We start from the raw sequence: 15027 nt of genomic DNA, 5'->3' as shown, positions 1-15027 counted from the left end.
GTGCCTCACTCAATGGGATGAAGTCCTAAGGGACCTCAAGGTCCACTTGAAACATGCTCAAGAATAGATGAAAAAACACTATGACAGAAAACATAGGCCCTTGGAGTTTCAGGTTGGTGATCTGGTTTACCCCAGATTACAAGGCAGTCCTCGGTAGCTACAAGGCCTTACAATAAGTTGGCTCCCAAAATATTATGGACCTTTTAAAGTGGTGCAGCGCATTGGTCCTTTGGTGTATTAACTAGAACTACCATAATCCACTTTCCACTCGCCCTCTGTTCTTTCACCATCTTCAATTTAGGAGGTAGCTTCTCCCTCGAAGAGAAGCTTATGTTGGGGCAGGACCTCAACATCGACAGAACTAAGCATATTCAAGTGGATCAACACTTTATCAGAGAGAGAGCTTCTCAAGAAGTGTATCTTCCATATATTGCCTCCGATGTAGCTTGCAAATTTACGGGAGTTGCTTTTTAGTTACAAAGACTAAGTTGGAAACAAATTTACGCAAGTTGGGAATGATTAATATCTACTCTCAACTGGAGGGGAAGTGTAAAGATGTAGAGCAATACTATGATTATTTGTGGTCCCCATTGGGCATGCTTGCTTTATGTTATTTTTGTTGATGTTAGTATGTTAGTTGTGTTAGTTATTCAGTTATTTTAGTTTCTGTTTGTTTATGTAAGCAGTAGGGGCAATAGTGAAACTTTGCTATGTAATTTGTTAATATAAATAGCTGAGTGGGGCGCCACTCTATCATTGACCCACACTCTTTTCTAATTCTTCTCTCTTTTGTTTTCTCTCTTCTTCTCATTCTCTTCTTCTTCTTCTTCTTGCAGACCTAAAGTAAGACTGATTACAGTCTTTGTTAGACAACTCACATATTAATAAGATTGGTAGGTTGGAAGGGGAGGTATCTTTCACTTGGTGGAAGGATAACTCTTATAAAGAGTGTGTTGTCTAATCTACCGGTATATTACCTTTCACTATGGCTTCTGTAATAAACTCAATTGAAAAAAAAATGCAAAAGGAGTTCTTATGAGGAGTCAAAGGAATCGAAAAGAAATTTCACTTAGTAAAGTGGGATAGGGTCTGCAAGGAAAAGAAAGATGGAGCCATGGAGGTCTGGGAATAAGAATATTGAAGCATTTCAATAAAGGTTTCCTGGGAAAGTGGTTGTGGAGATTTGTTTTGGAGAGGAAGGTTCTTTGGAGGAGGGTGGTGGCTTGTAAATATGGTGGTGATTGGTCATGGGCGGGATTTTGGAGGAGTGAAGACCTCACATGGAGCAAGTGTTCGGAAGGGAATTATGTGTTTCTACTCGGATTTTCTCATCTTACTGTCTTTTAAGGTTGGAGATGGTTCAACAATCAAATTTTAGGAAGGTGACTGGTTAGGTATTGGAAAACTGTGTGATCTTTGTCCTCAGCTATATAGGTTGGGTATGAAAAATAGCTCTGTTGTGGAAAATTTTGAGATAAATCAAGGTAGAGCTGTGTGGTACCTAAAATTCAGGAGATCTCTATTTGACTGAGAAATTCAAAAGTGTGTGGATCTACTTGCAAAACTTCAATCAACTGAAACATAGGTGATGCACATTGGGAGTGCTGAAGCATGGATGGAGCTGCTTTGAAAAGTGAAGTGACTTGAAGAATCTTCAACAGAAAACCATATTATTGGCTAAAACTAAAAGATGGTCATTTGGGGCTTTCTAGGGTTTTCACAAAAGTAGCTTATGGGTTGTCCAGGTGGGACACACATTGTAAAGCCAGAAGCCGCTACGTCAAGGCCCTCTCAAATGGGCACTAAATTTAGAAAATCTAAAATTACAGAATTGCCCATACAGCTGTTCAAGATGTTGGAATACATCAAAGTGTTTACAACCATAAAAGTCTTTTATGATCTTTTTCAGTTTTTCTTTCCCTCCTTTAATGGTACCTATGTTGCAAGCTGAAAACTTTGCTATTTTGGTATCAACTAGTCCTATGTAGATAACCTATTCCATAAATAGAAAGTTCATATTCAAGTTTCCTCCTTTTTTTCCTTGATTTGTATTTGATACATATGTTAGTCCAATTTTATTAATTTTGAGAAGAAAGTAAAACATGCATCCAGAAATGAAGGGAATTGTTGATTAATGCTAACATAAGTGTTTGATATATTTTATTTGAACCCAATACTTATTTTAATATCTCTATTCATTTCTAAATAACTATAATCTTTGAAACCAATCTGCTAGTCCAAAATTGCCATCTATATTTGCTATTATTTGAATTATGTATTCTATATATTTTTAATCAACCGTGCAGGTTGTACCAATTTTATGATAAATTACATATTAAGTTCCAGTTTCCTATGAATTATGATAATTGATCTGCTAATGTTCTTCTTAACTTGAAGATCCTAGGAAGCTCTTGAGTTATTATTGTTTTGTTTGGTTTCAGGTTTATTGGAAGGTTTGGTACCCATGTTATTGTTGGTGTAAAGATGGGGGGAAAGGATGTAATATATTTGAAGCAACAGCATTCATCAAATCTTCAATCTGCTGAAGTACAAAAAAGGTTAAAAGAGATGGCAGATAAAAGATTTCTAGACATGAATGGGCAGTATGAGATGAACCCTGAAGAAGCTTATGAGAACGAGAAGGTTTGTGCTATCTCCATTTCTGGCGTCCTTTAGTTCTACATCTTTCTGAAATTAAAAAGAACATAGTAGTTATTGTGCTTCTAGCTAGATGAATTTAAGCAATTATTAAGTCACTGAAGTGTTATAGTTAATTCAAGGACAAAATTGTCACTGGCAAAATAAGTTGAAGTTTCAGGTATCATACTTGTCAGAAAGGAAAGCCCACAGATAGAACATTGCTCTCTCAGATCTCTTCTAGATGTTACAATATCATATACTACATGATTTCTTGGTAAAGATTACTATTTTTGATCATTAACAGAATTATATTCATTAACTAACTGAAAATTTGGTTATTGTATGTTATAATATATAGTATATAATAGTATATATATTGTATGTTATAATATATATATACACACACGCACACACACATATTGTATGTTATAATATATAATACAGTGTATATTATGTAACCAAATAACCGAAAACCGAACAAAAAATTCCGGTTTTGGTTATTTCAGTTTTTCTATAATTCGGTTTTGGTTTAGTTTTTGTTTTTTTTTTGTTTTTTAATTTGATTTATTCAGTTTGATTTTTAACTGAATAAACCATTTCAGCCCTAATTTAAAATGGTATAATATAGTCTTTGATCTGTTGTATTCATTCTAGTTGCTTTGAGAATTTGTGATTGTGCATGATTGGTTCCTGGTATATAGATAAGACATGATGTAGGATGGGGTAGGGGTCCTACTAATTTAAGATCTGGTAGTGGGCTTTGTAGCAGTGAAAGAAGAGCTTAGGGTGATCAAGGATGAAGAATTAGGATTGCAAAACAAGTAGACAGCTTGCTGTCCCGCAAAGAATAATGAAAACAGAAGTTTCCTTGGCCAATCCCAGTGCTTTGAGGGCTTCCAAAAGTTGGGGCAGAAACACTTCTTTTAGATGAACAAAATGGTCGATGCATAATAGTCCAGCAGTTCAAAATTTTCCAGCAAATACAGGCTTATTCCAAAGATAAGGGGATTCGACAGTGGAGGCAATTCGACGTGATGGAACTTTCCATACATCAAGAAGATGGAGGTCTGAAATTGCTGTCGAAGCAAAGGAAATATTGTTTGAACTTGGAAGAACAGGAGGTAAGGCTGCTTTGAAAATCAGAGAAGACAGCAGAGCGACAATCTTCTTGCCTACAGAAGCTATGCTCTGGTTGAAGGGTTTTGTTTTTGTGTACTCAACTCCCCTAGATGAGTGGGTAACGACTTGAAGCTGAGCTGAGAAGGAATGGGAAAGCCTGGTTTATCACTGTTACAGAAAACTTTGGTAACAATAGGAAATAGATGATTTGCGTGCTGGAAGGAGAGGAAAAACAAGGGTGGAAAGTGTTCTCGAACAAGCTTCAACACTTCCTTCTTTTTGTTGACAAGATTACAAGGACGAAAGAAGCTTCCTCCAATGAAGATCTTGTTGTGCAGAATCTTCTTAGCCAGAGGGAAGAAGTTAAATCCATCACACAAGGGGAAGTGGAAAACAAAGCTCCTTTGTTCATGAAGTAGTGGTTGTGAGTTCCACAGGACTGCAACGCCGGGGAGAGGTAAATGGTAACGAAGATTGGTAGTAACAACTAAGATAAAGTAAAAGGCTAGGGGAAAATTTTGGATGTGGTGGCACAAGAGTTGGAACCTGAAAATGAGGCAGCTTTATTACTGTTTATAGACAGGAAGGCAATCTTCGACGTTAGTGGTGGAAAAAAGAGTTCTACTATGCTTGATTCAGAAGAGGGCTTGATCCAGGTTCAGGAATGGACTCTGCTGTGCAACGAGGTGGAAGGCATTATGAAAAGCTTATTGGTTATGATGTTAGGTCTTCCGTTCCACTTATGGAGTAAGATGATCATCAAAAAAATAGTGAGTTCTGTGAGAGGAGTCTTGGAAGAAGTTAAACTTCAAGATCTCCATGCCATAGAGATTAGCTTGGCAAGAGTGAAATCAAAGCTTTTGCCTTGATCTGTTGAAGTTCTCTCCAATGGTGTATGGAATCGTGTCTGGCTGATTCTGGAAGTGGAAGCCTTGCTCTGGGGAGGAAGAACCAAGGTTGAAGACGACTCTGATGTGTTGAGTTTGTGTCCACATGGCACATGAGTGTTGGTAAGAAAGAAAGGGAATCAAAGGGAAGATGAAACAGGAAACTAGACAGTTGCTTGAGGCTAACCAAAAGACAAGTAATTCATCAAAAGAAAGTTATTTAAATTGTTTTGATTTAAAGGGAAAGGTGGCAAGACATTTATCTTTTGCAGACATGGCTAGGAGAGAGTGTGGCCCAACCTTTAAAACCTTTCAAGCCACTATCTCTGACCTATCTGGAGGTAGGGCGGTTTAGCAAGTGGGCTGGGCTTGAAGGTTGTCTACCCACATGACACCTTAAGTAATCATGTGGATCGGGTTAAGGGGCAGCTGCTTATAGATGATACCAATTGTCTATCTTCTTCTACTTTGAAGGGTCCAGTCTTTAGAGGTGCCACAACATTGAAGGTTGGCAGACCAAGTTCCTGGAGGCCCCTTGCAGTGGTCTCCTTGACCAGATTCAGATATCGTTAGTGCTGTTCACTCCTCTTTGGAATCTCCAAATCCAAGATACTTGAGAACTTGGTTTGAGGAGAGGGAGGAAGTGGACGAAGGATGGGTGGCATGTAGTGTGGAGGAGGATATTGAAGAGGATGACTCAGATGACTTGACCAGCCTAGCAAGTGTAGAGGATGAAGTCTTGCCTAACGAAGAGATTATAGGAACCCTAAATCTGGAGCTGCTATTTCAGGAAGATTTGGGAGAAGGAAAACTAAATGGCCCAGTGGTCCAGAGCAACAGAGAAGTGGATCTAGACAAGGTGTGTGTAAAGAAGTAACCAAGGCTTATCAGAGGCTAGGCAGGACTGCTTCATTGAGAGATAAGCAGAAGGTCGAAGGAATCCTTGTGTTGCACAAGTGGTGGGTTCACATTCTCATGGAAGCCAAGTGAAAGAGATAGTTGATTTTGAACCTCCTAAACAAGGATGAACAACCAATTGCATCAGTCCTAATTTTCTCCCTCTTCAGCTTAACCCCGATAATTGTGTTCATTCATTTTGTGGTACTAATGAATGTTCTGTGTCTGTAGTGCTAGATTCGCTTCCCAGGCCAAAGAACACAACCTGTGTTAGAAAAGAAGGAGAAATAAGGGACATTGGAGAAAGGGATGATCAAAAAAAGAAGAAAGGCATTAGAGGAGGAAGCAAAAAGGAAAAAGAATTTCGGAAATTCTTGAGAGCCTATGGAATGGGTTTAAGCATGGAATGGAAGCCACCAGCACTGAACAAACTAAAACTGAACTTTGATGGGAGTTCTCTTGGCAACCCAGGAAGGGCAGGCATTGAGGGTGTGTTTAGAAATCATTTGGGTGTGGTGGTGGTACTTTACTCAGGACCAGTAGGTTTTGGTGACTCAATACAGGCTGAATCTCTAGCCCAATTCAAGGTCTAAAGATGGCTGAGCAGCAGATAGGAACAACAGACTTAGAAATAGAAGGAGACTCACTATTGGTCATCTCTTGGGCCAAAAACATCACACCAGTACCTTGGAAGCTCAAATTTATCTTCAGAGAAATTGACACACTTGCAAGGAAGTTCAACTCTCAGTTTGGTTGGGTCAAACGGGATGCAAATGGGATGGCGGATACCCTAGCAAAACAAGGGGCAAATAGATCTTCATTGTACTGGGCAGAAATGTAGCTAATTGCTGGAGTTTGCAGTGTATTCCTCTGCAATCTTTATCTATTGTAACTTAATTTCTCTGTTATTAATGAAAGTTTTTTGCTGATAAAAAAAAAAAAAGGAAACAATAGAAGGGCCAAGTGCAGAAAATATCGAGAAGAGAGAAGAAAGGAATGTGGAGGGGGGCAAAAGGGGAATATCAGCAAGGTGAACAAAGGGGAAATGAATAATGAGGACTTTGTGGCAAAACTTGGGTGGAAACTAAAGGACCCAAATAACCTTAAGGTTTTATTAAAAAAGAGAGATGAGTTCAAGGCAAGGAAAAAGAAGTTGAGAGATTAAAGAGGGATGTTGAAAGAGACAAGAAATTTGGTATATAAGGGGAAAGGAGGAAAGAGACTAAATATGGGCTAGTGCTAGAAAGAGAGCAGTAATCAAAGAAGTGATTAAGAAATTTAATCTGGCTGTGTAGTGATTTAGGAGTCCGAAGAGCATATTTTGGTGATAGGTGGGCAAGAAGTGTGTGGAAAGCTAGGGGGATCAAGTGGGCAGCTGCACCGTCTTGGGGAACTGTTGGGCGCAAAGTGACCTTGTGGAAGAGTGATGTGCTAGTTGGTTTAGAGGAGTTGATAGGCAAGTTTTCAGTATATTTGAAATTTAGGGGTTTGTAGGATGGACCATGGTGTCTAGGAGGCAACTTCTATGTAATTATATTCTTAGAAGAAACCAACAATCCTAGAAAGAGAATGGCCACTAGTATGGGGAAATTTAACTAATTTGTGGATGCTATTGAGCTCAAAGAGATCCCTTTGTTGCATAGCAACTTCACTTGGTCCAATCTCCAATTGAAGCCAATCAGTTCTATGCTGGACAGGTTTATTTTCTCAACAGATTAGGTGGAGCATTTTGGAAATTTGAATTCTAGAGCTCTCCCAAGGTTAACATCAGACCAATGGCCTATACTGATTTATAAGGAAGAGTTGGGAAATACTGGGGCTGCTCAATGATTTAAAAGGCATGCCTAGGCACACAGGTGAAGCCCATTTTAGGGTATGTACCTTGCCCAGGTCCTTGGCACACCCCTTTCAAAAGGTGCATGCCTAGTGTGCCTTGCACCTCAGCCCAGGCATGCGCCTTTTTAAAAGTATGTGCTTTTTGCTTTTTTTTTTTTAAGCCTAACGTTGTTCATTCATTCATTCCAATAAAATATCTTCTTAAAGGCAATTAAAGTTATAAAATCATTATTTTTTTAATGTGAGAAATAAGAATTTAAGACCCTAACATGGACTTATTCAAGCTTGCCTCGAGGGGCATGTTACAAAGGCAGCTCATTGAATCAAGAATGCAATATGTGTTTACATCACATTAGCTACTTGAAGTAATGCAATTGAGGAAAAAAAGAGATTGTGGGTTTTACATGCTTGAAAATTCTTTATATGTTTGCTTTTATTTTTAAATTTTCATTTGAATACTCTTTCCTTGTTATGTTTATGTACTTTAATTTTAGATAGTAGGTTTTTTAAAACATTTGTATTAAGTTTATATTTTTTATTAATATAATGATTAATATTTTTTGAAATATTATGCATTTTAAAAAATTTTTTGGCATTTTTTTTTGATTTTTTTTTTGTATTTTTGCACCTTGCTTTAAAAAGGTGTGCACCTCGCGCCTCAGGAGCAAATTGGCCCTTGTACTTTTTTTGTGCCTTGCGCTTTTGAAACACTAGGGCTGCTACTTTCTGGTTTGAAAACATGTGGTTATACACCATCCAAGTTTCATTTAGAAAGTTAGAGAGTGGTGGACAAAGCGTAATCCAAAAATGGTGTGGGAAGGGATGCGATTTCATAAGAAACTTCAATATTTGAAGGATAGAATTAAGGAGTGGAACATATTGGAGTTTGGTAGGCTAGAAGAAACAAACAAAATTTGATTGAACAGTTTGAGGAATTGTATTTCAAGGGAAGGGGCCTATAGTAGAAGAGGCTGAGGAGCAAAGGAGAATGGGAAATCAATTGGAGGATGTTTTGCTCAAGGAGGAGATTAGATGGAGGCAAAAATCTAGATGCAAATGGGTGAAGGAGGGATACGGGAACATTAAATTCTTTCATGCTTTGATACATGGTAGGAGGAAGAATTTCTTCTCGAGATTAGAAGTTGATGGCTCAATCACTTACCAATAGAGTGAGATTGCCAACGCCTTTGTGAATCACTTCAAATCTATATCTTGAAGATCCTTAAATGATAGACTATGGTTAGAGGGGATGGAGTGGTCGAGAGAGGAGGCTAGAGAGGAGTTAAAGAGAAATTTCAAGCTAGAAGAGGTAAAGGAAGCATCGTTTTCTATGAATAGAAAAGCTACCCATCCGAGGGACTATAGACCAATTAGCTTGGCGAATACTTTATACAAGATTATTGCAAAGGTGTTGCTGCTTAGGATTAGAGAAGTGCTCCCCAACCTTATCGCTCATAACCAAGGAACTTTTGTGAGGGTAAGGTAAATAGCAGATCAGATCCTAATAGCAAATGAGAGTGTGGAGGATTTTTAGAAATCAGGGAAAAAGGGAGTGGTGTGCAAATTTGATCTAGAAGAAGGCTTAAGATATGATAGATTGGTCATTCTTGCTGGAGGTGATGAGTAGCTTTGGTTTTGGAGATGGATTGTGCAATTAGGTGTTAGGGTGTGTTAGGACTTTACATCACTTTACATTGTTAAATGGGACAGTGGTGGATTTCTTGTTGACATTGAGGGGAATAAGACAAGGTGATCACCTATCTCCTTTCTTGCTTACCTTGGTGCAGAAGTTTTGGGGAATTTGATATCTAGAGCACATTCTAGAAGCTTTGTAAGGGGTTATTTGTAGTTTGTAGATGACATGATACTTTCCTGTGAAGGGGGGGATTTTTGAAGTTGCAGACAAATGTCAAACATAAAAGTGAGTTTTGAGAGTTGTATAGTGGGAGTCAATATGGAGGAAGGGGAAATTTTTGAAGTTGCAGACATTTTAGAATTCTCAGTGTCTAATTGGCCTCTAAACTACTTAGGTTTGTTGTTGGGAGACAATCTAGGAAGAGGTAGTTTTTGGACTCCAGTTGTGGAGAGATTTGAAAAGAAACTTGGCTCTTGGAAGAAAATATACTTAACTCTTGGAGGAAGAATAACCATGATTAGGTTTACTTTAGCTAACCTGCCTATTTATTTTTGTTGGTTTTCAAGATCCCAATAAAGGTGGCTCGCATATTGGAAAAACTAAAGAGAAACTTTCTTTGGGATCTAGGGGAGGAATAGGGACACTGAGCATTCTCCATTTCTCCATTTTGTTTTCTAGGACCTTACGATGTGGAAGATGATTGGTGGAGGTTGTGAAGTTGGAGGACTGTACTACCTAGATGACAATGGTCCACAAAGAGGTCTTCACTCGTCTTTCACTCCTCATCAATGACATTGTTGTTTGGGTCATCCCTCCATTCATGTTTGGAAAAATTGGTTCCTAGTTTAGAGTCAATCTCTCAATTAGAATGTGAGTCATGTGAGCTTAGTAAACATTACGGAGTTCATTTTGTTCCTAGAGAAGATAAAAGAGTTATGAGTCTTTAGTTCCTCATTTCGACTAGCCTCCTTTTTAGCTTGATGTTATGAATGCCTTCCTCAATGATGATCTACTGAAGGTGTACATGGAGCAACCTCTTGGTATGTTGTTTACGAGGAGGTAAGAAAGGTGTGTAAATTGTGGAAGGCTATCTATGGGATGTAGTAATCTTTACGAGCTTGGTTTGGCCGATTTAGTGGTGTGGTGCGGGAAGTTGGCCTAAAGGAGTGTAGTGCTGACCATTTTGTGTTTAGTTGGAACACCTTGTCTTGGAAGATTGTCTTGGCTATGCATGTTGATGATATAGTTCTCATATGTTGGGATGCACAAGGGTTATTGAACTAAAGCATTTCTTGTAGCAACATTTTCAAATCAAGGATCTTTAGTATTTCTTGGGAATTTAAGGCCTTTGTGGTGGTACTTTATGCTTTATACTTTCAATAGCACTAAATACAAAGTATGTGGTATACTTTTGGTTTTGTATTTTCACTTCAAAAACATGTTTTTTCAAAGTAAAAGTAAATGATGGTGTTTGGATACAACAAAATGTTTTAAATGTATGCATGTCATGTTTCATCATTTATGGATGCCATGTGGCGATTGAATGTAAGTCAATAATATGTGGATGCCATTTATGTGGTGGTATGTATGGATGTCACATGGCATTTGAAAGGAAATCAATGACATTACATGCTCGTGGTAGCATAGATTAATGCTTGTCAGTAACTATGTTCAGATGACATGTGGCATCCATATATGCCACTTGGAAGCATATGCAAATGCCATGTGGCATTTGAAAGGTGGATCATTGACATGTGGATGCCATGTGACAACATAGATGAGTGCCACGTGGCACCTAAAGGTAAGTCGACGATACTGTATGCCATGTTACGTGCCAAGTGTCACTGAATACATTAATGTATCTATACGTCCATGTGGCATTCATATATGCTTTCACATGGTGGGGTGTATAGTATCATGGGTGTGGTTGATGCACACGTTTTAGAAAGTATAAAGTATGTCAGAGGGCCAAAAAGCACGAAGTATCAAAATCTGACATCATGCTTTTCGTGTTTTTTGTTCTTTTATTTCATGTTTTTTAGAAGTAAAAAAAAACCCCAAACAAATGCTTTCTGGTACTTTTTCATACTTTCATACTTTTGAAAATATGAAAAGCACTTTCAAAAGTACCACTAAAGTCTAAACATGGCCTAAGTTTCCCGTTCTAAGTCAGGAAGTTCTTTGTCACAGAGGAAGTATGTTTTGGATCTGTCAGATGAAAGTAGGCTATTAAGTGCTAAGCCAATTCAGACACCTATGGATCACAATGTAAAGAGGACCAATGGTTAGGGGAGCTATTGAATAACCCTTGGAGGTATAGGAGGCTAGTTGGAAAGCTAATCTGCCTTGCTACCACCCGTCAAGATATCTCCTTCAGTTAGGTGTGTTGAGCTAGTTTATGCAAAATCCTACAACTACTCATTGGGAAGGAGTTGGTAGAGTGTTGAGGTACTTGAAGGATGCTCCAGGCCATGGTTTATTATATAAGAAAGGGGAAGAATTTTCCCTTGAAGGGTATTCAGATGGAGATTGGTAGTGCTTAAGTTGAGTACAGGGCCGTGACACACACCACTTGTGAATTGATTTCATTAAAGCATCTCCTCCAATAGATAGACATTTCTATTAGTAAGCCAATTAAGCTCTTCTGTGATGATTATACTACTACACACATTGTAAGGTAAAAGGTGACAAGTGGTGATGTTGTCACACTATATGTGAGATCAGTAGATCAGCTAGCTGATCTGTTCATGAAAAGTTTAAGCTGTGCCAGAATGGGTTTGTTATGGGCCCGAGCGTAGGATCGCGTCACAGGTCGCTCCACCGCAGGAACCTCAGATCTTTCCTTGCTCTTGGCCTTGTGTACAGGCCCTATTTTGACTATCTCGTGGGTGATTTGTCCAAGAGATCACCGAACTCTCCTTTACTCTCTATCTTGACTGAATATTCGATATCCTCATTCAATAATGGCGTCTCCTTAAATAGGAGATTACAAGAGGAGGGTTCCTTGTTGGATTCGGCTAGGTTAGTCCTAAACGGACTCAAACTCCTACTTCTAATTAGACTACTTACTTTTAATGGTACTACAATTCCTTCTAAGAATAGGGGATAAGGGATAAAGTGCGTTCTCTTGACGTGTCCAGATAAGGGTGGGCCCACCCTATGAGCTATCGTGTGAGCCCCGTTTTGCTACTACTGCTGCTGGTGTGCGTGCGCGCGGCTCATGGTGCTGCCGCCGCGCGGCGCGTGTTGCTGCGCACAATGCTGCTGTCGCGCGGTGCGTGCGCGCAGTGCGTATGATGCCGTTGTCACGTAGTGCATGCGCGCGAGTCATGGTGCCGCTGCCGCGCGGTGCCGGTCGTGTGCGCGCTGTTGCCTCAACTGCTGTCGTGTGGTGCGGGTGCTCATAACATCACTCCCCTCCTGGACTACGAGCTTGTCCTCAAGCTTGAGGTCTGGATAGGCGTTGTGGAAATCGGTCCAGGGGATCCAGGTCGCCTCCGCTGGAGGTAGTCCCTCCCATTCTACTAAAACCTCGAAGGTGCCTTGATGGATGCAGGACCGAATGAGGGCGCAGGGCTGAAGGATAGGTCTGCCGTCCTGCAAAGGGGGTAGGGGAGGCACATGGTCGGGAGGAGTGCCAACATAAAGCTTTAAGAGGGACACATGAAAGATGTCGTGGATCTTGCAATGCTCCGGGAGCTCGAGTTGATAAGCTACCTTTCCTATCTTCCTTAGAATCTTGAAGGGCCCATAGAATTTGGGGCTAGCTTAGGGGGCCCCCGACGCCTAAGAGACAGCTGCCTGTATGGTCGGAGTTTCAGCCAAATGTACTGCCTTGGTTTGAAGGTGACTTCGTGGTACCGCCGATCGTAGGCGTGTTTCATACGTGCTTGCGCCTGCTGTAAGCGCAAGGAGACTTTGGCCAGAAGGGCATTGCGAGCTTGGAGGCTGCGGTCAACTTCTTCCAACCGCGTTGAGCCCGACTCGTAGGACAGAAGGCGTGGAGGATCTTGATCGTACGCAACTCTGAAGGGAGTCATTCCAAGGGAGGAGTGATAGGATGTATTGTAGCAGTATTCAGCCCATGGGAGGTACTCCACCCAGCACCGTGGTTGGTCACCCATGAAGCAGCGAAGGTACATCTCAATTGTCCGGTTCACCACCTCTGTTTGGCGGTCTGACTGTGGATGGTAGGGGAGGAGAAGCGAGGGCCGTGCCTTGTAATCTAAAGAGTTCTTTCCAGAATGTGCTTGTGAAGATCGGGTCCCGGTCACTGACGATGGACTCGGGGAGTCCATGTAAGCGAAAAATGTGGGTGAAGAAGGCATGGGTGACCGAGACTGCGGTATAAGGATGGGATAAAAGGAGGAAGTGAGCATATTTGGAGAACCGGTCCACTACTATGAACAAGACTGACTTCCCCCCGACTGCGGGGTGTAGATTTTCCCATTTTTGCTGTTGGCAAACTGCACAGTTCTGGATAAAGTCCCGCATCGAGGCCCTTATAGCTTGCCAGTGGAAGTTAGCGTGAATACGATGCAACGTTTTTTGAATGCCCATGTGTGTCGAGTGGTGTATGCTGGCGATGATGGAGGGGATTAGGGGGCAATCGGCGGGTAGGTAGATCTTCTTTTTGTAGAATACCAGCCCATCATGGAGAGACCAGTTCGGGTTAGCAGACCCTGACTGTATTTGTTGGACCAGGTTGTTCCATTCAGATGATTGTGGTAGTGTGTTCCGAATGTCTTCTAGCAGGGTGGCTCGTGGTTGGGAGATCGCATGGAGGAGCATACTATCTTCTTCTTGTCGGGACAGGGCATCTGCTGCACGGTTCAGGGATCCTGCCTTGTAGTCCACCCGGAAATCGAAACCCATAAGTTTTCTGACCCAATGTTGTTGTGGGGAAGAGGTCAGTCGTTGTTCCAGCAAGTATTTGAGGCTGTAGTGGTTTGTTTTAACGACAAAGGGTCTGCCCCACAAGTATGGCCTCCAGTGTTGTATTGCCTTGGCTAGGCCAATGATTTCGCGTTCATAGGCGGGTGATTTGGGATGGCGGTCAGCTAGCTTGCGGCTGAAGAAGGCTATCGGGTGCCCTTGCTACTGAAGGATGGCTCCTATGCCTGTGCCGGAAGCATCACACTCGACTGTGAACTCAAGATCAAAGTTTGGTAGCTAGAGGACTAGTGTGGAAGAGAGGGCTTCCCTTAGGCTTACGAAGGCCGCATCGGCTATGCTATCCCAATGGAAGGCATTTTTCTTGAGCAGGTTGGTAAGCGGGGCTGCTAACAGGCCGTAATTCTGTACGAACTTTCGGTAGTACCCTGTTAGCCCTAGGAACCCACGGAGGGCCTTGGTGGATTGTGGCCGGGGCCAGTCCTTGATGGCCTGAATTTTGGAGCTGTCCACAGTTACACCTTGCCCGCTGATTACATGTCCAAGGTAAAGGACTTGGTGTTCCCCAAAGGATCACTTGGATCTTTTAAGGAAGAGTCGGTGCTACTTTAGGAGCTCGAGCACGACCCGCAGGTGCTGAATGTGTTCCACCCACATCTTGCTATAGACCAAGATGTCGTCGAAGAAGACCAGTACATATTTATGGAGGTGGGAGTGGAAGACTTCATTCATCAGGGCCTGGAATGTGGAAGGGGCATTGCAGAGGCCGAATGGCATAACTAGGAACTCGAAATGGCCATGATGCGTCCTGAAGGCTGTCTTTTCTACATCTGCGGGAGACATCCTGACATGGAAATAGCCTGACCTGAGGTCTAATTTGGAGAAGAATTGTGCGCCATGGAGTTCGTCCAATAATTCATCTACGATGGGGATCGAGAATTTATCTTTGACGCTTCGGCTATAGAGTTCCCTATAGTCCACACAAAATCTCCAAGTCCCATCCTGTTTGGGTACCAACAGAACTGGGGAGGAAAAAGGGGAGTGGCTGGGCCGAATGATCCCCTGTTGTAGCATATCTGTGCATTGCTTCTCCAACTCATCTTTCTGTCGGTGGGGGTG

General features: G+C 41.3%; 1 protein-coding gene across 6 annotated transcripts in view; it reads left to right on the top strand.

Moving 5' to 3' along the window:
• Positions 1-15027, top strand: part of LOC148852744 (MAC/Perforin domain-containing protein) — a 57266-nt gene that overhangs the window by 20470 nt on the left and 21769 nt on the right. For all 6 annotated transcript variants that reach the window (XM_088945979.1, XM_088945975.1, XM_088945978.1 and 3 more), the window contains one exon: positions 2442-2643. In XM_088945979.1, coding sequence (XP_088802105.1) covers positions 2442-2643 — 202 coding nt within the window. The remainder of the gene's footprint in view (positions 1-2441; positions 2644-15027) is intronic.

This window comes from Nelumbo lutea, chromosome 5 (genome assembly GCF_056320005.1).
Source record: "Nelumbo lutea isolate HS-2025 chromosome 5, American lotus-T2T, whole genome shotgun sequence".
NCBI lineage: Eukaryota > Viridiplantae > Streptophyta > Magnoliopsida > Proteales > Nelumbonaceae > Nelumbo > Nelumbo lutea.
This window is presented reverse-complemented; position numbering and strand designations above follow the sequence as displayed.